At 43.4% G+C, this 21020-nt stretch overlaps 4 protein-coding genes across 5 annotated transcripts in view; 3 read left to right on the top strand and 1 right to left on the bottom strand.

Annotated features, from left to right (window-relative positions):
- Positions 1-5474, top strand: part of ndnfl (neuron-derived neurotrophic factor, like) — a gene marked incomplete at its 5' end in the record, with an annotated part of 6461 nt that extends 987 nt beyond the window's left edge. The window contains 2 exon segments of the mRNA XM_035662976.1: positions 1527-1651; positions 3362-5474. Coding sequence (XP_035518869.1) covers positions 1527-1651; positions 3362-4797 — 1561 coding nt within the window. The 3' untranslated portion in view covers positions 4798-5474.
- An 898-nt stretch (positions 5475-6372) lies between these two features.
- On the top strand, positions 6373-8747 carry dnajc9 (DnaJ (Hsp40) homolog, subfamily C, member 9). Its single transcript, XM_035664228.1, has 5 exons — positions 6373-6703; positions 7462-7602; positions 7807-8061; positions 8182-8268; positions 8372-8747. Exons 1-5 carry the CDS (start codon positions 6530-6532, stop codon positions 8480-8482), a joined length of 768 nt encoding a protein of 255 aa, XP_035520121.1. The 5' UTR covers positions 6373-6529; the 3' UTR covers positions 8483-8747.
- A 547-nt stretch (positions 8748-9294) lies between these two features.
- fam149b1 (family with sequence similarity 149 member B1) lies at positions 9295-18067 on the bottom strand. 2 transcript variants are annotated; one of them, XM_035662901.1, is made up of 16 exons: positions 17561-18067; positions 16885-17001; positions 16267-16411; positions 15338-15486; positions 15060-15203; positions 14266-14427; positions 13973-14154; positions 13727-13869; positions 13083-13151; positions 12433-12545; positions 11879-12103; positions 11208-11331; positions 10957-11082; positions 10702-10783; positions 9993-10130; positions 9295-9832 (listed from the first exon to the last, which is right to left on the bottom strand). In XM_035662901.1, exons 1-16 carry the CDS (start codon positions 17605-17607, stop codon positions 9750-9752), a joined length of 2049 nt encoding a protein of 682 aa, XP_035518794.1. In that variant the 5' UTR covers positions 17608-18067; the 3' UTR covers positions 9295-9749. The 2 variants fall into 2 exon arrangements, with proteins under 2 accessions (XP_035518794.1, XP_035518795.1); XM_035662902.1 differs by lacking the exon at positions 13083-13151.
- Positions 18068-18277: 210 nt separating this feature from the next.
- ecd (ecdysoneless homolog (Drosophila)) overlaps positions 18278-21020 on the top strand; it is a 5516-nt gene continuing 2773 nt past the window's right edge. Inside the window, 9 exon segments of the mRNA XM_035664041.1 lie at positions 18278-18555; positions 18667-18896; positions 18984-19101; positions 19197-19284; positions 19399-19577; positions 19904-20096; positions 20319-20447; positions 20609-20734; positions 20902-20987. Of these exon segments, the coding sequence (XP_035519934.1) occupies positions 18692-18896; positions 18984-19101; positions 19197-19284; positions 19399-19577; positions 19904-20096; positions 20319-20447; positions 20609-20734; positions 20902-20987 (1124 nt within the window). The 5' untranslated portion in view covers positions 18278-18555; positions 18667-18691.

Below are 21020 nucleotides of genomic sequence, written 5' to 3'. Positions count from 1 at the left end.
TATATATATATATATAATGAATAATGCCAATAACAACTTACCTGAGCCCTAGGTCTTCAAATTGTTGTTTTGTTCGAGCAACAGCTTCAAAATCCAAAAGACATTTAATCCAGAATTATATAAAACAGAAAATCAAATCAGAGAAATTACATTAGAGAAGCTGAAGCCAGCAAGTGTTGGACGTTTTTTCTCTGAATAAAAATCATCTTTGTACATAAATGTACATGTCCAATTTCATCAAGTAAAGAGACTTGATATTAAGTTGAAACGTCAGCGTCATCTGTTAAATGCAAATAAAGTGGATCATCTCAACAGAATATTCTTGAATCAATTTGTTTTGCCTTTGAAACGAGGTTGAATTCTTGTGCGAAATAATTTTTTAAAACTGAACACCACACATCTGACTCTCATTTGCTGCTCATTGAAGACCCATGATTACATCTTGAGGCCCGCTCATCACATTTGCCCTTGTTTCCACTTTAATAGCAAGTTGACAGCCATCCCCCAACCACCTTTAGACAGTGGCTGATTCCAGCGCCACTGTAGAGAGAGCGAAAGGAAGTGGAGCCCATTTGGCCTGAACCTTACACAACAGTGCCAGTGCTCGCTTTCTGAAACTGGGAGCCGAAAATTGCGAAATGCATCTCCCTGTGTGCTGCAGTCTGTCCACCAGTGCAGTCATGCAGAACCGCACGGCAAATAATGGAGAGAAAACACTGATTCAGGAATTAATCACTCTATTAAATAAGCTGCAAAGCGCCCTTGAGAATGACAGTGTCGCACATCTGTTTGGAAACAAGCGCCATCTGCACAGAATCATGAATAATTATGTTTATAAGGAAGGAGAACAAATATTTATTAACAAATAAAAATGCAGTTGCTTCATTTTCATTGAAGGGCAACTAGCTGTGAAGAAATGACATGTAACAGAACAGTTTGGGTTTGAAAGAGACCGACGTCTTCTGTTCAAAAGTGTCTTTGCGGAGGGGAGCAGTTTAACTTTGACTCGATTTCACAACAGTGATTATTTGAATTAAAATAGAACCAGACTGCATGGATATTAGATGTCCTTTAACTGCCTCTGAACTGCCATCTAACAAAACTGTGAAACTTTAGATCACTATAAAGGACAAAATAGTTTCCATGCTAAGCACGATCCCAGATACAGCAAACAGACAGATATCCATCTCAAACTGTCAATGCAGCCTTATCATGCGATTCCCAGGTCACCTCTCCTGATCGGACCGATCAGCATGTAGGCAAATGGAAAGACAGCAGTTGGCAGATGTTTGAAACAGCTGCAACGTTGAAATCTTCAAGCTTTAGGAAAGAAAATTACAAGCAGCCCACCGTATCGCCAAACCATCCAAGAAAATGAAAGAATGTTGCTCAGTGTGCACTGGAAGATATCTTGTCTTCTCATCCATCACCTTGCAGCTGCATTGAAACAGGATGTTATCTTTTTGACATTCCCTGCAATGAATCAGACAACTTCTTGCGCATTATCTTCTGTGTTTCCTCCACAGACTATACTTCACGCTGAAGAAGAAGGCTCCGGCACTGTCTGTGACTGTCAGCCCCTGTGACCTCCCCATCGAATGGAGTTTGGCTGCCCGCACCCTGAAGGACAAACCTCTCAAGAGCCTGCAGTGTGAGTGAACAGTAAGACCACAACCTGCACCTTCAGACACCCACTTTACCCTGAAGATCATCACTACATCTGGCTAAGCCAAGATCATTAATTAGATATTATCGCCACTATGATAACAGATAGGGATTTAGTAGAAGGCAATGACTCTAATCTTTCTTAACCTTGTGTAGCTTGATGGCCAGAATTTGTAGTACACTCATGAGAAAATACTAGGCATATAGTTTTTGCATTGCTTGTCTGTCTTTTTGTTTGCAGCCTTGAGGTGATAACTGTAATTTACCACTGCGGTTAGATCACATTTATAGATACGTACCTGCCTATGTACCTAGGTTTTTTCAAGAGCAATTTAAACAAATTCCAAATGTCTTTTTTCTCAGCTAGATATAACAGATATTATTTTCATCCTACATCCTCCTGACCCGTTTCTTTAGGTTATTTTTTTTTCTAAATGCCACCCACTATCTCTGACAAGGACAGAGATGGTGGGTGTGATCATATCTGGTTGTCACATTGTCATAAATTTTACATGAGGCTTTGGATTCAGATTTTAAAATCTCATAAACGCATACGCATCAACCGAAAAGGGCTGCCAACTCTTGATTCAAACATTGAATAGGCAATAAAATAAAACTGTGCTCTTAGTCTGCAATATTTTGCTCTTCGCAAACCAAAGAAATCAAATAAACTCGGAAGAATAAAACAAACTAGAGAGCAGCCAATAAAAAACAAGGCTAAAACTAAAGTCAGAGCAATAAGTAGAGAAACCAAAGTAATCAAATTTCAACCCTAAAGAGGGTGAAGTGTTCTGGAAAAGAAAATATGCCTTGGAATGCTCCATGAGTACTTTTCCAGGTTAACGAAACAAGCCTTTCTACACGGTAAAATAACATTATAAAGTTATAAAATGACACATGAATCATTCAGACCCTGAGCTCATGGGTCCCCATCGCCAGACTGAATTATTCACTTTGATTCTGAAACATTTGGTCTCATTTGAGGAGTGATTTCTTGTCTCGAGGAGAGCTGAACAGTGAAGATGAGCAGGTTTTTATAATTGCCAGTTGCGTCACTCTAGTGAATAGTGTGTACTTCAAAATAACAACACATTAGGTATGAATACAAATACTGGTAACCGTTTTTGAAGTGGCATTTGACATTTTATTTATTTATTTGTTCATTTATCAGACTGGGACACTTCTGTGTGCTCGGTTGTTGTTGATGTAATTTGCAGGGTTTATGTTTCCTGCTAATTTAAAACTAAAATACAGTGTGTACTTGTACACATACCAGGGAACAGTGTAATAATTTTCTATCTCGTTAAACATTCTCAGGATTGTTATGAAAAGTTATCCAAACACAAAGAATGTTGGAATATTTTAACATTTTGACACATCTGCTTTCTTTGCCAAAAGTTATCACTCCCAAGTCCGTGTGCTAAATATAGAGCTGGAGCCAGGAGACGATTAGCTAAGCTTAGCATAAAGACTGGAAGCAGGGGGAAACAGCTAGCCTGGCTCTATGCAAAATTTAAAAAACACCTGGTGATGACAAAACCTACGCCAAATGAACAGAGAAACTTTCGCCGTTTAGGTGTCACACTCTGCACATACATCATTCTGCACAGTGAAGGTTAAACAACGTGACAATAGGCAAAACACATTTCAATTTGAATTATAGGTTTATAATTGTGTTCTAAATTCTTCCTCGCAGGGAGCACCAAAAAGAGTATGCCCGAGGTGTGGTGGCGAGGTCCTGGGACTGAGGAGAAAATGCACAGCTTCACAGGCAAAGCAGTGGACACCTACAGGGGTCCTTCCTACCCCCACGCTTCCATCTACATCGTGAGGCTGCGTTCCAAACAGCACAACACTCGAGCTACGGTGTACCTCCACGAAGGCCTGGGGCCCTCGGGCGCCTTCCCTCTGCTCCCAGCTGACCCTCGAGTTCACACATTAGGCGTTGGCATGACCAGTGTCACCCTCAGCTGGGCGCCCAGTGTAACCAGCCTCCCACACACACAGAAAAGTTATGATTACTGTGTCCTCGTCAACTCTCAGCAAAACTACCCCAGCCTCTGTGCCGCACGAGAGAGCATGAGGAAAGAGAAAGACCAGAAACAAGAAAAGAAGGAAAGGAGGAGGAGAGTGACAGTGTGGCCGATTTTGAAGGAGTGGTGGTGGCAGCAGTGGGACTCTTATCCTGAACCCCAGAGTCCACCTCCTTCCCTCACTGATGAGTACGCTGACCTCCAGTGCGTGTGTCAGGGGACAGAGAGTGTTTGCACCGTCTCTGAGCTCCTGCCTGACACCCAGTATTACTTTGATGTCTTTGTGATCGACAGGCTGAACGGGACCAGCATGGCGTACAAGGGGACATTTGCTCAAACGCACGAGGAGGCTCGTGCGGCGATCACCACGCTAAGAGAAGGGGAGCTGAGGTGGGTGACCTTCCGAGACAGAGGCTCCAACTCAGAGCAATTCTTCAGCTTCCGTCCTCGCGGCTTGCAGCAGAGTGGGCTGCTCACCCTGCAGAGCTGCGGCGGAGGTGAAAAGGTCAAGGTCACCGTGTCCAGTAAAGGTCAGGTTTTGACCTCCCAGGCCGTGGGGGGAGATTTAGCGCACATTTGGCTCCAGGGAAGTCCTTCCTACCTCATCCACTTGGAGAGAGAAGGAACGACCACAGGCCAGATCTCTGATTCTCCAGACCTAGCTCTACCAGGAGGTCTGATGGCTTCAGTCAAAATGCAGACCTCCTCAGCCTACCACCGCAGAGGGGTCCCATCTCTGCCCTCCACCTTGCAGATAAAATCCTTCAACCGGTTGCGTGGTTGCAACAGTGTCACCCTGGCCTGGATGGGCACAGAGGAAAGAAGCCTGTACTGCGTGTACCGTAGAAAGCTGGGAAACCATGAAGCAGAGGCTGGGGGTCTAACTGCACCCTGTCTGGGGCCAGAGTCCCGCTCTGACACAGAGAGGGTTCTGTGCAAGTATTTCCAGGAGCTGAATCCTCGGCGGGCCGTCACTACAGCTGTGATCGGGGGCCTGGAGCCAGGGATGGCCTATGTGTTTGATGTCTATCTAATGAGACGCTGGGGGATCCCTATCAAGTACGCCAGCAAGATGGTGAAGACCAGAAAGGAATGCTGAGCTGCCGCCCCCTACAGGAGGTTTTTAGACTGTCCCAGTTCAGGGGAAAACGTATCAGCCATGGACATGCTGTAAAGACTGACCATGAGAACGAAGCCATTTGACTGTTGTGGAGAGACTGTTAACAAAACAAGGAAATATTCCCTCTGGCGGAGCAATGGTTATATTCAAGCTCCACTTGCATTATCCATGCAAGTGGATGGAAAGCATATGGAGAAGGATCTGCACACCAGCAAAAGTTCATAACATTTACAATACAACTCTTGTGCTTTTGTCATTTTGTTTCATTGTTGATCATGATAATGACATGCCAGTTGTCCAAGTGCTTATTTCGTGTGTGAGTACAAAGGACAGATGAGGTTTGTGATGACAGAAAGTCAATATAAAAACAACAACAGAGACTGTGCCAAATATGCAACAGAAACAGATGGGGCAATAATTGGATAACATCTGAGACACGGGGGTTTGCAGCGTATATCTCCAGTGCTGCATATTGTACAGGCTTATAAACACAGATGGATGCAATCTACAGATGCTTAGTTCAAAGTCAGTGTGTATCTTTGTGTTCTGCTTTCGCATGAAGCAGTGAAAAATACTTAGTGACTTGCCTCATTGTCTTTGATGTATTCCTGTGCTGCTTCAAACACACCAATAAATACTGGGGTATCTGTACGTTCTTCACCGAGTGATGCATGTATGTACACATTTTTTCATATTAAGCTGCTTTGGTGACATGGAGTGTCAAATATGGTTTCGCTGCTACCAAATTGTTTTCAGATAGCTTCCGTGTTTACTGTAATAGATGAGGCCTTGTATGGCTTAGCGTCATACTAATTGTGACATTTAATTATAGGGAGACTAAACATGTTTTTTTGGAAACTAGATGGGGCTGCACAGCAAAGACTCAGGTTGAAATATTACAGGGAAACTTAAATATAGTTCCCAAATGACTGTGGCATGAAGTAGCCCTGCCTTGTCAGGTTATCTTTCTTAAAGACAAATCTCTCATTTGGGTGTCAAGTAATTACTCATTTATATTCACCAAGTAGAAACCCTAAAACGGCATAAAACCGATGAAATATTACATCAGACATCACTGCACTATTTTGGCTGTATAATTGTGAATATGTACTGTAAAATATATATTCAGAATAGTTTGGTTTAGGATTGATTTTACAACAATGTGAGTTTAAAATGTTAAGGAGGGGGTTAAGTTTAAAATAAAATAAATTCTAATTGATTGTCCATTAATAATAGGAATTGGGATTACCAGACTCTAGAGGCTATATGGCTGATTTGGTAGGCTTTCATGAAGCACCTAGGATAACTCCATTAAATCAACAACATATAGGCTACAGCACAACATATTGACTTCACTTTTTTTAAATTATTCATATACAAACAAATACAATAAGAATATACGTTAAATAGTAACAACTTCTATATGTTGTACAGTAAAGTTTTCAAAGATTTTAAAACAAAACCAGTCATAATAAATCCTCATTACGTAGTCTGACGAATTCGACAACGGGAACCAATAAGAGGGCGTTTGGGTTTGTTACGTAAGCACGTCGCAGTACGTACGGATGTGTCTGACAGCCCAGCGCGCCAAATTGATACAGCCAACAAAGGGAACGCAGAAAACAGCCCTTCAGCATTAGTTAACCACAAAACGTACCTCTTAAAGTCACTTCAGACACTTGATAACTCGGACTAACGTTACTCGGTCAGAATGGGTTTACTGGAGCGGTGCCAGGAGCTCTTCAACACCCCGAACCTGTACGAGGTGCTGGGCATCAACAAGGACGCAACAGAGACAGAGATCCGGAGGAGCTACTACAAAGTGTCGCTCAAAGTCCACCCAGACCGGGCTCCTGAAGACCCGCTGGCTACACAGAAATTCCAGGTCCTCGTTGTTAGCTGTCACACACACACACACACACACACACAAGCTAGGTTTACTAAGATTAGCTACCTAGATAGCTAACTTGGATAGCTAGCTCCCAGCAGCTAACTGCAGTAGTTGCAGTCATCTCCTACTCCCCCCTGTGTAAACAAGTCCCATATAATCATAGAGACTGAGTGAGGTTATGTTGCAGCACAAGTAGAGACGTTTTTGAACATTATTTAGGTGCAATATATCCTTGTTGTTTACCTGTATGTTTTGAAAGACCTCGCTCCCTTTATTTTGGTTGCTGGTCTTCCAATTGCATTACTCTTCAGAAAAAGGTCCCACATATCCAACCATATCAACCAGATATTAGCAGTAAGACTGATATAGGCTACTGTATATTGTCATTCCTTTCTTTCAAAACTCAGTTGAGGAACTGTGTAGATCAAATAACCAGATCTTTTTGGTGAATAAAATACCAAACAGATGATAATCCAGTAATGCCTGGTACAAAATGACATTACCCATTATTATCAGCTAATACAACCAGAGATAACAAAGGAATAGCATCCATTGTATAAAAGATATGTCCAAAAGCTGACAAGTGACTAATAAGTAATGGCCACAGTTTATCAATAGCCCAATGCGTCTACAAATCCTCTTTTTATATTTCTTGTATGAAGCGTATAATAATAGTACATGCCATACATTACAGTAAGGGCTGCAGAGGTGTACAATGTTGAGTCTGACGTCATGTTTTTTTCCCCCTCCAGGTGTTGGGAAAGCTGTATGCGGTGCTGAGCGATAAGGAGCAGAGGGCTGTTTATGATGAGCAGGGGGTGGTGGATGAGGAGTCCGACGTCCTGAGTCAAGACCGCTGCTGGGAAGACTACTGGAGGCTGCTCTTCCCTAAGGTATTGAACACAGCACGTGTTTTCTGACTCCATAATGAGTCCCATTGCTTGGTTATATGTGACAATGTGACACGTGGACTGAGTCACTTGTATTTCCAGGAATTTAATTGTGGATGGGGATCAAGGTTATTGTGTCACTTAACAGCCTGTCGTACGTTTCCTTTGTCTTGACAACCTGTTCTGTCACTGCATCCATCCCCCTAGATTACAGTGCAGGACATCCTTGAGTTTGAGAAGAAGTATAAGGGCTCTGATGAGGAGCGGCAGGACGTAATCAAGCTGTATGTGCAGCACCAGGGAAATATGGATGCCATCACAGCCTCGGTTCTGTGCTGCTCCCAGGAAGACGAGCCCAGGCTCTGCAGCATGATCCAGGCTGCCATCGAGAGCGGGGATGTCGAGGCATTCCCAGCGTTTACTCGGGAGAGTGACAAGAAGAAGAAGGCCCGTAGAAAGAGAGTAAGAAGAAATCCTTGCAGTGTATATTATATTTATTTTGTACATTTACAAACAGGACTAAGCTCTAGTATCTTACAACTTTGTCCAGTCTCAGTAATGTGCTTTTAATTGACCTTCCAGGCGGATAGAGAGCGACAAGAAGCAGAGGAAATGCAAAAAGAGATGGGGCTCGGTGATCAGGATGACAGTCTCGTGGCGATGCTTCAGGTAACAAATGCATGTGCACATGTAAACATTGGCAGGACGTGTTGTTTGTCCGTCGCCGTTTTTTTTTTTCTCTCAATAACCATTTTTCTTTCTTATTTTCCAGCAAAGACAGAAGTCCAGAGAGCAGAATTTTAACGGTTTCCTGTCTGACCTGGAAGCAAAATACGCCAAAAAAAGTGGAAAATCCCAAAAAGCAAAGAGAGGAAAAAAGTGAAAAGCATAGAGGCTCTGGTTATAGCAGATAAAATGTACATACATTATAGCAGGTATCATTTGTTAAAAAAACACCTTTTTAGATCAGTAAGAGTATTTGAATACGTGTATGAGCAGCTGCCTAACTGCTCCCTTCTGCGTGCCCCCTCAGAAAACTGTCCTTTATCGGGCCTCTGTAGCTTTTTATGTGAAGCTTATTAAAATGTAAATGCATCTTTTATTTCTTGTCTTCATAAACATGAATAAATTCATATTTATATACATCATTTGTACACAGCTTTTTTTATTCTTTTGCATAAAATAGAATAAAAGAAAATGCACTGAAGAAAAAGCTTTGATTTTCAAGCTTTGTCACCTTTGTAGCATGGCTATCTGATATAATATAATTATGAATCAAAGGAAAACTACCCTTTGTGCAGTAACCCTGATTTTACCTGTCAAAGCTTCCACACATGGCTTTGCTCGGATAAGAAAAAAAAATGACCACAAGTAGTATTCTGTACAGACACAATAAATGAATCCCTTAGTTATTTACATACGCTCTGCCTCTTGTATCCCTACATTATTGTGAGATGTGCTAGTAAAAGCACATTGGGCTGTAGAAATGTTTTGTCAGTGCTTATACAGCCATCACATTCCTGCTCCTGATATGATATTAACAGAGCTTTAATGGAGAGGCAACCAAAAGGTGGCATCTCTTGTTCCTGTGTGCAATGAGAAGCTCTGAGTCGATTTCTTTTTTTTTTTTTTTTTTACAACAGGAGCGGGTTAAAGGGTTGTGTCCTTACAATAAAAGATACAGTAAGCCAAACTCCTCCGATGTAGCATCAAGAGAGGGAAAAAAAGTGCTTTTTATCTCTATATACCCTGTCTGGGTGGATGTGTTATTCCCTGGCATAGTCATTTACCAGTAGCAACAACACACCAGAGGATAGTAACAGTACATTCATATATAAATAGATATATACACATTCAGATCATACATACACAGTAGAAATGTCCACACATACAGCCCATACTGTACATGAAGATGGAGTTACTGTTGACAGTTTGTTTGGCAGCCACATAAGCTGATTTCTGAAATACAAAAATAGGCCTCTAACAAAAACTTCACCAAAGCAGCTTAATATGAAAAAAAAAAAAGTCTGCTACTTCTGTAAAAAAAAAAGAAGAAGAAAAAGTTTAGAGGTCACAGATGCTGCAGAGTGTTGCACTTTATTGTGCTTTATAAAGATGAATGGCTGAAGGGTCTGAAGATCGGAGGCAAACTACAAGCCAGGTCTGCTGGCTCTAGATGAAATGCCTCCCCGGGTGTAAGACCGAGGCGGAACTGACACAGGCACCAGCGGAGCTATGGGAAAGAGGAAGGATAAAAAGTTAATGAACATACCGAGTTAAATCATCTTACCAGTAAATCTTAACGTGAAGCCAGTCGCTGTAATCACTTTCATTCATAGTTTATCTGAGAACCAGGTCTGGCAGAGTTTCATCAGCCGCTTTAATCTACTGACCTGGGACGGGGACTTGTGGGTCTGGCTCCTCTTCATCTTTGATGGGCGAGTGCCCCAAGGGGTGGTGGGAAAACGAGTCCAAGAAAGATGAGCTGCTGATGCCAAGACTAATGCCGGTCACACCGATTCCAAGAGAGTCTGGTGGAATTAATGAATAAATGAATGCATAAGTGATGAGCTCATGTACTACAAAATCCATCAGGCACAGGGCATTCACAGTACAAGGACAGGCAAAACAAAGTAGCACAAAACAGGCAGCTGACAAGTGGGGATCTCAATATGCAGTATCAGTGATTTGATCAAATTGAAATTGCGAGTTGATTAAAAAAGTATATTTATATATTGAGTCAGCTATAACACCTGGACACCGCATGTTGACAGTGCAGGAAAACTAGTTAGCAAGCGCTACTCCAAGTGGTATTAGTGCAAATTAACTAAACCAACCTAAACATTGACAGTTCAGCTGTAAATTGAAAAAAACGTAACATTCACCATTCTATCCAACTTTATTATTGTAATAATATCTGGTTTAAAATCAGTTTGAATGACCACATTTTGAACACGGAGGGTGAAGTCGAGGTTCCTTGTGTTAATCTGACAGGGCTGTGGGGTCTGATAAAAAAAGGCTGGGAACCACTGCAGTACCTCACATTCCTTTTCCAGCAGCATTGTGTATGTTTTTTATTCAACTTCAAGTTGAATTTCTGACCTGTGCCCACAGACGCTCTGCCTGGCCGCCCCTGCCCGATGTTGTCCAATACTGTGAAGGAACGACGGTACGGAGTGTCTGACTGAAAACAAAAGCAGGGGTCAGACATACCGTCTCTAATACAACAAACACTAAAAAAATAACAGTCATTGAGCATAAAAACCACTTAAGCCCTTAACCTGATGGGGTAAAAAAGAAAAAGAACATTTTTGTGATATGTGCTGCAGGATTCTGTGATGATAAGGGGCATCTTACCCTGTATGTGTGAGTGGTGTTGGGGCGAGAGAAGACGTCCAGTAGGTGATGACGATCCCTCGGTACTGAACTGCCAGCTTCATCAATTATAGCACTGTGGGCGCGGCTGGACGGGCCTTTCTGACGCTGACCGAGCAGAAAAAATGGACAAAGACTCATTCACAGGTGGTTTACTTACTTGTTTAATCAGTGTTTGTGTTCAGCTGCTGTAATGAGGTTTCCATTGTCAGTGTAGTAGTGTTATGCTGTACCTGTGCAGGTTTGGACTGCTGCCCTGAGTGAGATGACTCTGGGTCTCCAGTGCTGATGGGGGGAAGGAGTGTGTTCCTACTCAGAGGCAACTGCGGAGATGTTAGGCGGTCGCTGGCTGTGGGTCTGTGGATGAAGACGCACACATAAATAAAGACAAGGAGTACAGATAGATGGATTGTTCTATGCTGCATCTATGCGCTAACGTACACTTCTTTCTGAAAAGACCGTGGGAGTTCACAGCTTAGGTGTAAGGATGAGAGTTAGAAAGTTAGAATTGTACTTCTTGTGATAGAGAAAAAATATCTCAAAGTATTTTCTTTTAAAAAGAAACACGCTCACTGTTTCCATTAAATATTTAGATACAGTAGTTGCTGAATTTTGAAGAAGAATTGAGATTAAACATTAAAGGCACACTTTACACTATCACCTGCAGTTCACGACAAGTTCATCTGTGAAGTCGGTTTCATACGTGAAACTTCTATCAGCCCCCGCCCCTGCGATTATTCTGCTGCACCGCCCCATAAGGCACAAGTTGAAAGAGAGTCTGCTTTCAAAGTAATCTCACTCTGCCTCTGCACAACTTCAGAGACCATAGGGGAGAATGAGAGAGTAAAAAGCTAGATAGGAGTTTAGGTGAGGCTGGCGGGGTTCTCACGATGCCAAAACTCACAGACGTGTCCCGCGGATGACCTCGTCCATGGATCCCGCTGCACAGGACAGGCTCAAGCTGGGAACCAGTGGCAGGAGGGTTCGGGGAGGAGGGTTTCTGCGTCGGGCAGACTGTGCAGGGCGGGACAGCGAGGAAGAGCTCTGCTCCAGGGTTCGGCGAGGCCGAGCTTTGCTGGAGGGGACAGCGCTGGATCCTGGTCTGTGACACGCTCGCTCTTCTGGCTCCCTGTAAGGGAAGGAGTGAGTGGAGCACAATCAATGAATGGTGCATTTCTATCTATCTATCTGCTGCCAACTGGCGGTTTACTCTGTCACACAAGGTGTTAAGACCAGGGACAAAAACATGGCATGAGTGAGGCGATGTCCCTCTCATTTTACAAGATGTGTTTACCTGTAAATGGAAAACAACAACTACAAGAACTATTCATTCCCATTCAAAAGATGAAATTCACATACTAGGAATACAAAAATGTGTGTCATTGTTTTGGCTGTTTGTTTTTATTTTCAATTTTGGCACCAAGGCTCATTGGTTAGAAGAGTAAAATGTGTCCATACTGGTTTCTATCTAGCACACCCAGGTTCCTCTGCTGCAGGGGGATGCTGTGGATCACGATGAGGTCGTTCAGGTTGTGCTGAGTCGCTGCCGCACCTACCGGTACCCTTCCAGCCTGGGGAGCGGTGTCAGATGCGGGGGGAGAAAGTAAAGAGACAGAGGGAACACGGGGGAGGGTAAAGGAGCGGGATGAAAGTAAAAAGATCCAAAAATACAGGAATGATTAAGGAGACAAGGACAGAGAGAGGTATGAGGGGACAAGAGACAAAATACAGGAGAAAAGACAGGTTAGAGACAAATAATGTATTTTATGAAGGCCACAGGGTTAGTTAAATGTACAATAAAGCATATTGTCTATCATCATGCAGTGGAGTAAGGAGGACCCCCATATCAGTTACGTCACCGACCAAAAATAACATTCACATTCACATTAACACTTAAAATGCAACCAAAGGAGCAACTAGCAAACAAAGCATTCCAACATTCTTGTTGTGAAAGAAAAGAAGTAAAGAAAACCAAAGTAGTTCATACGTTGCAGTTAAAAGATAAATGGTGGTGATGCTTTCGTGTTAATCAACAGGCACAAGCACATTTATTCTAGAGATAAAGATAATGAGCTGCCATTTTAGCTCAAAGTGAGGGAGTTACATACAGTGGAAGGCCTTTTCTGCTTTTTGGATTTCCGTCTGGACTTGTGCTTTGAGCCCCTTGACTTTGTGTTCTTTAAGGGGGAAAAGGCATGACCAAAGGAAGATGGTGGATATGGAAAGGAAGCAAGAAGGGTAAAGAACACAGAGGGAAATAAAGACAGAAATAAAAACATAGAGAAAGAAAGGACAAAAGACATTGGCAAGGTGAAGGGCAGAGAGTAAGGAGGGAGGAAAGAAAGAAAACAGTGATACAAGTTAATGAACAGGAAACACTGACAGACTGAAAGAGCAATAGGCAGGAATGCAAAGCAAAGACCTCACAGTTCATGATGCTGAGCAAATGTTATATACTCTTCTCAGGGCTGAAGTGACTGAGCTCAAACTTGATACGAACAGTTTTAACATCAGGGTGGGTGAAACCAGTATCGGTACACACTGGTGCCGTATTTATTACTAGTTAATCATTTTCACAATTTTCCTTCCATGTTATATATCTCAGTCATAATCAAATTGAAGAAAATTATCATCATGAAGTTTTGAATTGCCCTCCTGCACTGCCTTCAGTGATGAAAGTTAAATGAGGCTCCCAGACTACTCCCCTAGACACACCCTCCTGCTGCCTCTCAGCCCCCCTCAGACCACTGACCTGGAACTGCAGGCCAGATGTGAGCGGGGGCACCCTGCTCTGGCCAAGTTTGGGCAGCATCGTGGGCAGCATGGAGAGCAGCATGAAGGGATTCTGGGAGTCTTGCTGCACGGGGCTCAAGTTCCCAGAAAGCTTTTCATCATCTGCCAATCACACATACAATCATCACTTCCAAATGCATAAGGATGGACATATGTTAATATAAGTTAGGTCTAATGCATGTACAGCAGTTCCATTCAGCCCTACTTGAGGTGCAGCACTCCCAGTGGCGTTGAACCAGCTCTTTCATCCAGCCAACCAGCTGCCGCCACACGTCGTCAAACAGGAGGTCGAGAACAGCTTGGCGGCGACAGCGGTACGGCGAGACAGGGGGCAAACAGTGATACCTTCGATCAGACTCTGAACAATCCTGCTCCCACTCATCCTCCCTATAGAAGACACATATAATACATATTTGAACAAAACTGGACAATACACTGACTGTTTAGTTTCTGGAATAAGAACACTGATGTGTAGCAGGAGGAAAGTGAGTAACTCACAAGTCCCTGCTATCAAAAGCCAGGTATTCCTCCATCAGACCCTCCACTTCAATCACTCTCGGTTTGTCATGAATGCTGGAGCCACTGGAGGTGCCAGGAGGCCCTTCCACCTCTGCTGAGAAAGACTTGATCAGGGCTGCTCTTCTGCCTTGCACATTCAACCTTTCAACCCAAGACAAGAGCGCACATAGTTAAGCACCTTAACGTGTACACATAAAACGCTACGCTCACAGACACAAGCCCACACATGCTGTATGTTTTCTACAAATAATAAATAAGCTTGAATACAGATGACAACTTCAGACGGTCAAGCAGAAGGAACATCCCGCCACACATTTTTACAGTATACCCATGCATGCACAAGCTCACACTAACACTGCAGACTCAGTTTAGTCCAACAGTGGCCTGGTTACAACCAGTATACCATTAAAAGAGACAGTCCTAGCTAACTATCCACTGCAGCTAACCAAAATGACTTTGGCCCACAGACTTGATTAACAAGCCAGAGCATCTAGGTCACAAAACCACAGTCAGCCACGACTGCTCTATAATTGATGCTCTAACACAGAGGCAGAATATTTCTGACAAATGTATTTAAATAATAATAAAGCAACACACGGTAAGACTTTGCTAATATCAATCTCTTTCGATTAAGCAGTGCTATATGTGTTAAAAATGAAGGGAACGTGTACCATACAGCAGAGAAATGTGTCCAACAGGTGAACTTTGACCTCATGTGTCCTTCTCCTATCAGACAGACAGTCTACCAGTGAGTCAGTGCAATTAAGACTTACTCTATGCCGCCCTTATCTTTCTCCTGGGGCTTCACACTGCTCTCTTTGCCTGCTGATGGGCTGCTGGCAGGGCTGCCCTTCCCTGAAGTAGCATACCACTGGAAGCCATCATCACTGGGACACACCAGCTGAGTCCCCAGGATCCTGAGTGACACACACACAATGAGTAATTAAGTAAATATAAGTACATATATAGTATAATAATCATTTATAATAAGTTTTCCTGCAAAAATTCAATTTGCGTTTGTGGTAGTAGGTCGTAAACTCCGATAACAAACCGAAGATGCGGGAAACGCGTGGCCCACTGCTGACATTCATTCTGCAGCCCCTGGAGTATCCCTCCTCCGCTGCCTCTCCCCTCATACAGCTCTTTGTCAATCTCCTCAAACATTTGCTGTACCTGCCGTGACGCTGCCTTGTCGAACTCCTACGGGACGGAAAAACAGAAAGAGGTAGAAACACAGGAAGGAGAGCGAGTCATTCCTCTGTTCTCTGTTCTCATAGACTGGCTCAGTGATTGAAAGCTGCTGCTTTTCAGTCTGTTCATTAGTTATTGGCAAAACACTGCTATTCTTTTATTTTTTTTATCTCATGGCAAGCTTCAACATGCATAATAATTAGCTTCTACAGCCCCTTGGGATGCGTGTATGCGCTTGTGGTCAAACTGGATTGTTCATATGCTGTAACATAAAAACAAGAGAGATAAGGTGAGTTAGGAGTGAGTTAGTTTGTGTAACTGAGATTGGTTTTTTTTTTTTCTTCTCAGAAGCAGCTTGAGGATAACAAACTAAATAAATCATTGAGTCCTGGAAAAGTTTTGTAGAAGCAGCCGAGGCTAGAAAGCACAGCATAATAACAAACCAACACCCAGTGGAACCAGGCTTTGCATATTCAAAGAAGCAGCAGACAAACAAGGCATCCACCACTCTGTACCGAGACTGGTTGTATGCAGTTCTGTGGTTTTTCACAGGTTTACCAAAAGGTGACAAATGTCAGTAAGCAAATCAAAATCTGACATTAAAACGCGCATGAGAGTACGTGGAGTCTTTTGATCTTTGCAACAGAATAACAGAGAGGACAGAAAACTGCTAGAGGGCAAACAGTGCTGTGTGTGTGTGTGTGTGTGTGTGCACGCTTGAGTACGTTTCCTGTGTGACAGAAAGACAAATCATCCCTTCAGATCCTTTTTTCGCAGGAGTAGACTTACATCATAGCCCCAGGAGAAAACAGAGCTCCTCTCTGTAGAGATGCCAGTGCCGGTGGAGCTGTGGATACCTGACCAGGACTGGTTGGAGTCTACTGAGATGACGGTGGGACAGTCAGAGTGGCCTGAGGCAGCAGACGTCTCTGAGCTACACAGACACGGTCAAGGGAGTTGTGAGATTAACGCACAGTTGGAGAATCAATGTATCCACACACACATAAGTAGATTCAAACACTTTATATGTCACAGCAGAAACCAGGTCTCTGCTATAGAAACCCTTACTGGTGGTGGTTGCTGACATAATCATAGGCAAGGTTTCAAAGTGGAAAATAAAGGGCAAATGTCAAAGTCACTGAATATTCCTCCGGCCTGCCTCATTACTCATTCTTTTAACTGCACATGTGAAGGAGGCAATGTGATATCAATGAATCCACTGCTTCTGGGTGTCTCGTTTCACACAGCGAGAGCCCTGAGAATCAGCTGTCCACTCAAGATGGTGTAACGTTACAAAACACACAGGCAAGAGTTTCCGCGTGTGCTACTTGGAAGTGGTTTGATCTTTGCCATATTCTGCTGTTGCCAAGGTTTGTCTCGCCGCAGAACAACCCAGGACTCGGTTACCTGTTGTGAGCGGAGACGGCTTCCTGGAGGTCATGGAGGTAGCGCTGAGGGGTTTGGTTATCGTCTGCTTCCTCTGGGAGAGGGTGGTGGTCGAGGCTGCTTCGGGACAACCCACGACTGCGTAAAAAGACAGATTGTGGACGTTGGTTTAAAGAAAAAAGTCTAGTTTAAACAGTGAGTGTGTAATCGTCTTCGTATTAAAGCGGTAGATTATTTCCCCAAGTGGTTGAATCCAGACACCAATGAAAACAGTGTGAGATGAAATAAAAGTTAGGATGATGTTCTATATGGCTGTGGTCTATTTCCTGGTGATTTTGCATGTCTTTAAATACAAATGGAGTTTTTTTTGTTTGTTTTTTTACTGTCGACCATTTCCTAAAACATCAGCATGAAAAAAAACAACTAAATATTGTTACTTCAAATAATAGGAGGGCTTAGTAGTTCACCAGCTGAACTGATGGGTCGTCGTGCACTGTATGTGACGTTTGTCTAAACGAGGAGACAGACCTTGATCAATATCAATCAATCAATCAATAGAAATATAATTTCACACAGTCATTCGACAGTGGTGGAGAAGTCAATCACTCATTTCAGTGTAGAATAACAGCAGCCAGCCCCTGACAGCTGGGGGGCCTGGTTTCCAGTGCTTTCAACCCCTTAATGTTACAATACTCACATCTCTAGTTTGTGTGATACAGGTCTTCTGCTGTACCGTGAAATCATTCTCCTTCGTGTCCGTTTTAAAGGCTCAAGCCCTCGTCTCTCATTCCCGCCTCCGCGTCCTGGACTCGCTCGGAACAGTTTGGAGGGAGGTCTGACATTTCTCTGTCTCTGGTCCGTTAGATGAACAGCCTCGGTGCAAGGAACCAGGACTGGGCTTTGGCTACAGACACTAACGTTGTTTTCTAACAGCTGGTGTTAGGAGGAGGCTACGTCTAACAACAAGCGAGCTAACGGATGGATGAAACATCAACAAGGCACGAAGAACGCCGAATAAGTCCCTCAAAACACTCCCTCTGCTAGATGGACCTTGCTACACTAAATTAGCATCTTGTGTCGCCCAGCAGTCGCCTGTGAATTACATTTTTAAATACGGGGGGGGGTTAAACGTTAGTGGAGCTAGCAGTTAGCTATCGCCACCTCAGAAGATTTCCTCTGCTAATGTTAGCACCACCAACAACAATAACACGGCTGCCATGGATACGCAGCTTCGCACCCCCCGTGGTCTCACGGGAAATAGATTTCGGACGAGCGCAAAATAGCCGTTTCACTATTGGTTCTTTCACTACAACTCCCAGTGTTCATTGCGACAACGTGTTTGCGTTCTTGAAATATATCCGGTGGCGGTGTGGGTTGGATTCAACAAGCACACTATGTGATTCATTATTTTCATTAAATGGAGTAGAAACGCGGTATATTCTGGATGTATATTGTGTATAAGATAGATTCTTTTTTTTATCCTGTAGAACAACGAATAATTGGGTAATTTAAAATGTAGGAACTCGTGTTTTACGCGAATGGGCTAGTCGAGTGGGATTCACTGTAGGACCTAAACAGAGACAGATGGCGTGATAGAAACGTACGAAGAGAGGAGAGAAGTTTCATTTTTCTCACACTGAAATCTTTGCGGACTTCATTGATATAAGGTCTGACATTTAAAAACAAGACAAAGTAAGACTGACCGACACTTTGAAGAGATTGTTTTGAATATCAACAGTAATATATACTACAAATGCCCTACTTATATGCCTGTATATGACTTTAGCCTGCTGTGTTTCTTAGCAGGTCTTTTTTTAAAACTACTACAATGGACGCCGTGCAGAGGAGAGTGATGGAGGAGGACGTGGTTCAGTACAAACTCTTCTTCATCCAACCAGACGGTCCAACTTCACAGCAGACTGAGGAACATCTCACACACCTGGTGGAGGAGATCATGGCAAAGGTTGCCCCACTCCTGATACAATACATCTGGCAGCACCAGTCATTCAACCTCAAGTATCATCCTGAGAAAGGTACAGTGTTGTCAAGTTCACCCTGATTTAAATATTGGTACCGCCTGTCTGTGCTGAAAACGGATATGTGTTTCATTTTATTGACAGGAGGTGTCCCTGCTCACATTGGAGGGAGCACTCAGTTTGGGGACAATGTGGAGGACGAGTGGTTTATTGTTTACCTCCTGCAGCAAATCACAGAGGCGTTCCCACAGTTGGCAGCCAGGTGAGACAAAATGTGCTTTGAGTTTATGGATCAGTGTAAGCTGTTTGTCATTTGCCTCTCTTCTTCTAACTTCAATTCTATGTTTGTGTGTGAAGAGTTGAAGACAATGATGGAGAGTTTCTTCTGATTGAAGCAGCAGATTATCTTCCCAAGTGGCTGAATCCAGACACCAGTGAAAACAGGGTGAGTTGACCAGATAAGAAGGCAGGTGTGATGATTTTATTTTATAAGTAATAGTCTTTTGCCATCATTTGTATTCACGATAACCCTTCTTTCCCTACTCATTCTCCTTTGCAGGTCTTCTTCTATAGGGGAGAGTTGCATATTCTGCCCTGTCCCTCCAAATCCAGTACAGTGGGGCTCTTGAAAGATGTGGTACCAAGTGTTGCACAGGCTCTAGCACTGCTCTCCACCCACCCAGAGGCCTGTCAGGCAAGCCCCAAGATTTGTTCAGTCCTGAGGAAGCGACTAGAAGGGTGAGAGGTCCTCATGTGTTAAAAGTCTATTATTAATCCGCAAATGTGTTTCAAATTCAACATCATTGACAAGTACGGATGCTCTGACCCAACCCTCAGCAAATAGAATTTTAAAGTTTAAAAGCAAAATGTCAGAATTCAAGGCTTCAAGGTGCAGAATCATTGTTGGATATTTGTTTTCTAGTTGCAGAAGCAGAAGAGAATACTTCAACAGCCTCATAAATATTGTATATAAGAGGATACAACAAGTATCCGGCTGGTATCAGCAGATACTGTAAATGTGTGAAATGTGAAAAAAAGCATACCGATGTAAACTTTGTCCTTAGGTACCCGGAGAAGATCAAGACTGGCCTCCATCGTGCCCACTGCTTCATACCTGCAGGCGTCGCCATGGTGTTGGCACAGCGACCAGACCTAGTCGCCCCTGCAGTGTCGGCCTTCTACCTGCGGGATCCAGTAGATCTGCAGGCGTGTCGAAGCTTCAAGACCTTTCCTCCTGATACGCGAGTCCTCACCTCGGTAAACACACTGAAAGATTCATGACTGTAGCGTTTTAGGCAAAAAGAAGAAGCTCTTTTAAAGGAAATATTCTTATTTCAAAACATTGCGTCTATGTTGATGATTGTGTTCGTTTCGTGCTCTAACTGTAAACACTGTTTGTGTTTCAGGTTTTTCAGTAGTATGTTTCAGCTTTTGTGTAATGTCTTAACCGTAACATTGTACTTCTATTTATATTTCTAGGTGACATTCACGCGTTGCCTGTACGCCCAGCTGCAGCAGCAACAGTTCACCCCAGACCGTAGGAGCGGCTTCACTCTGCCTCCTCGCTCTCATCCCAAGTACAAAGCCCACGAGCTCGGCATGAAACTGGTCAGCCATCATCTGTGTTTACTCTTCATCCTGATCCTTCCTTTGGAGTATTATGCTTTTATTAGGCACGTAGTAGGATGCAAGGTGACCTCTAATGAGGGTTTGTAGTTTTGTATTTGATTAAATGTCTGCCTCTCTGTGTGTGCGTGTCTCACTCCCAGGCCCATGGCTTCGAGATCCTGTGCTCTAAGTGCCAGTTGCCTTCATCAGAGCCCGATGCCCCCGTCAGTTGTAACCCTCAGTGGAAAAGCTTCATGGACAGTCTGATAAGAAACGGCTACTTCCGGGTTAGTCACACTTTTTGTATGGTGAGGTCAAGAGGAAGGGTGGCTACTTAGCTTCACCTGGAGTAGTAGGTTGGATGTAAAAGCACACATTGCTAAAGGTGGAATACAGTCAAAATGTCTCCACTTTAGAAATCTCAAGTTTTTGATCTTATTGTTGTCAAATGCAGGGAGAAATGGAAGGATCGGCCCGGTTCCGAGAACTGAAAAGATCTGCGGAAAACTTCTTCAAACAGTCTGTCGCCTCAAAATCGAGGTGAGGGCTGCGGCCGTGTGTGTGTGTGTGTGT

Source organism: Morone saxatilis, unplaced genomic scaffold (genome assembly GCF_004916995.1).
Source record: "Morone saxatilis isolate NCDOM2014 unplaced genomic scaffold, NCSU_SB_2.0 Contig19, whole genome shotgun sequence".
NCBI lineage: Eukaryota > Metazoa > Chordata > Actinopteri > Moronidae > Morone > Morone saxatilis.
The sequence above is the reverse complement of the archived record's forward strand: the minus strand, read 5'-3'. Positions and strand labels throughout refer to the sequence as shown.

Bases quoted from the DNA above. Each gene is read 5' to 3' on its own strand.
- dnajc9 (XM_035664228.1), top strand. From the start codon at position 6,530: ATGGGTTTACTGGAGCGGTGCCAGGAGCTCTTCAACACCCCGAACCTG. The intron at 7,603-7,806 runs GTATTGAACACA...CCATCCCCCTAG, and splicing joins GGAGGCTGCTCTTCCCTAAG to ATTACAGTGCAGGACATCCT. The intron at 8,062-8,181 runs GTAAGAAGAAAT...TTGACCTTCCAG, and splicing joins AGAAGGCCCGTAGAAAGAGA to GCGGATAGAGAGCGACAAGA.
- fam149b1 (XM_035662901.1), bottom strand. From the start codon at position 17,607: ATGATTTCACGGTACAGCAGAAGACCTGTATCACACAAACTAGAGAT. The intron at 15,487-16,266 runs GTAAGTCTACTC...TCCGTCCCGTAG, and splicing joins TTTTCTCCTGGGGCTATGAT to GAGTTCGACAAGGCAGCGTC. The intron at 14,155-14,265 runs GTGAGTTACTCA...TGTCTTCTATAG, and splicing joins GCTTTTGATAGCAGGGACTT to GGAGGATGAGTGGGAGCAGG.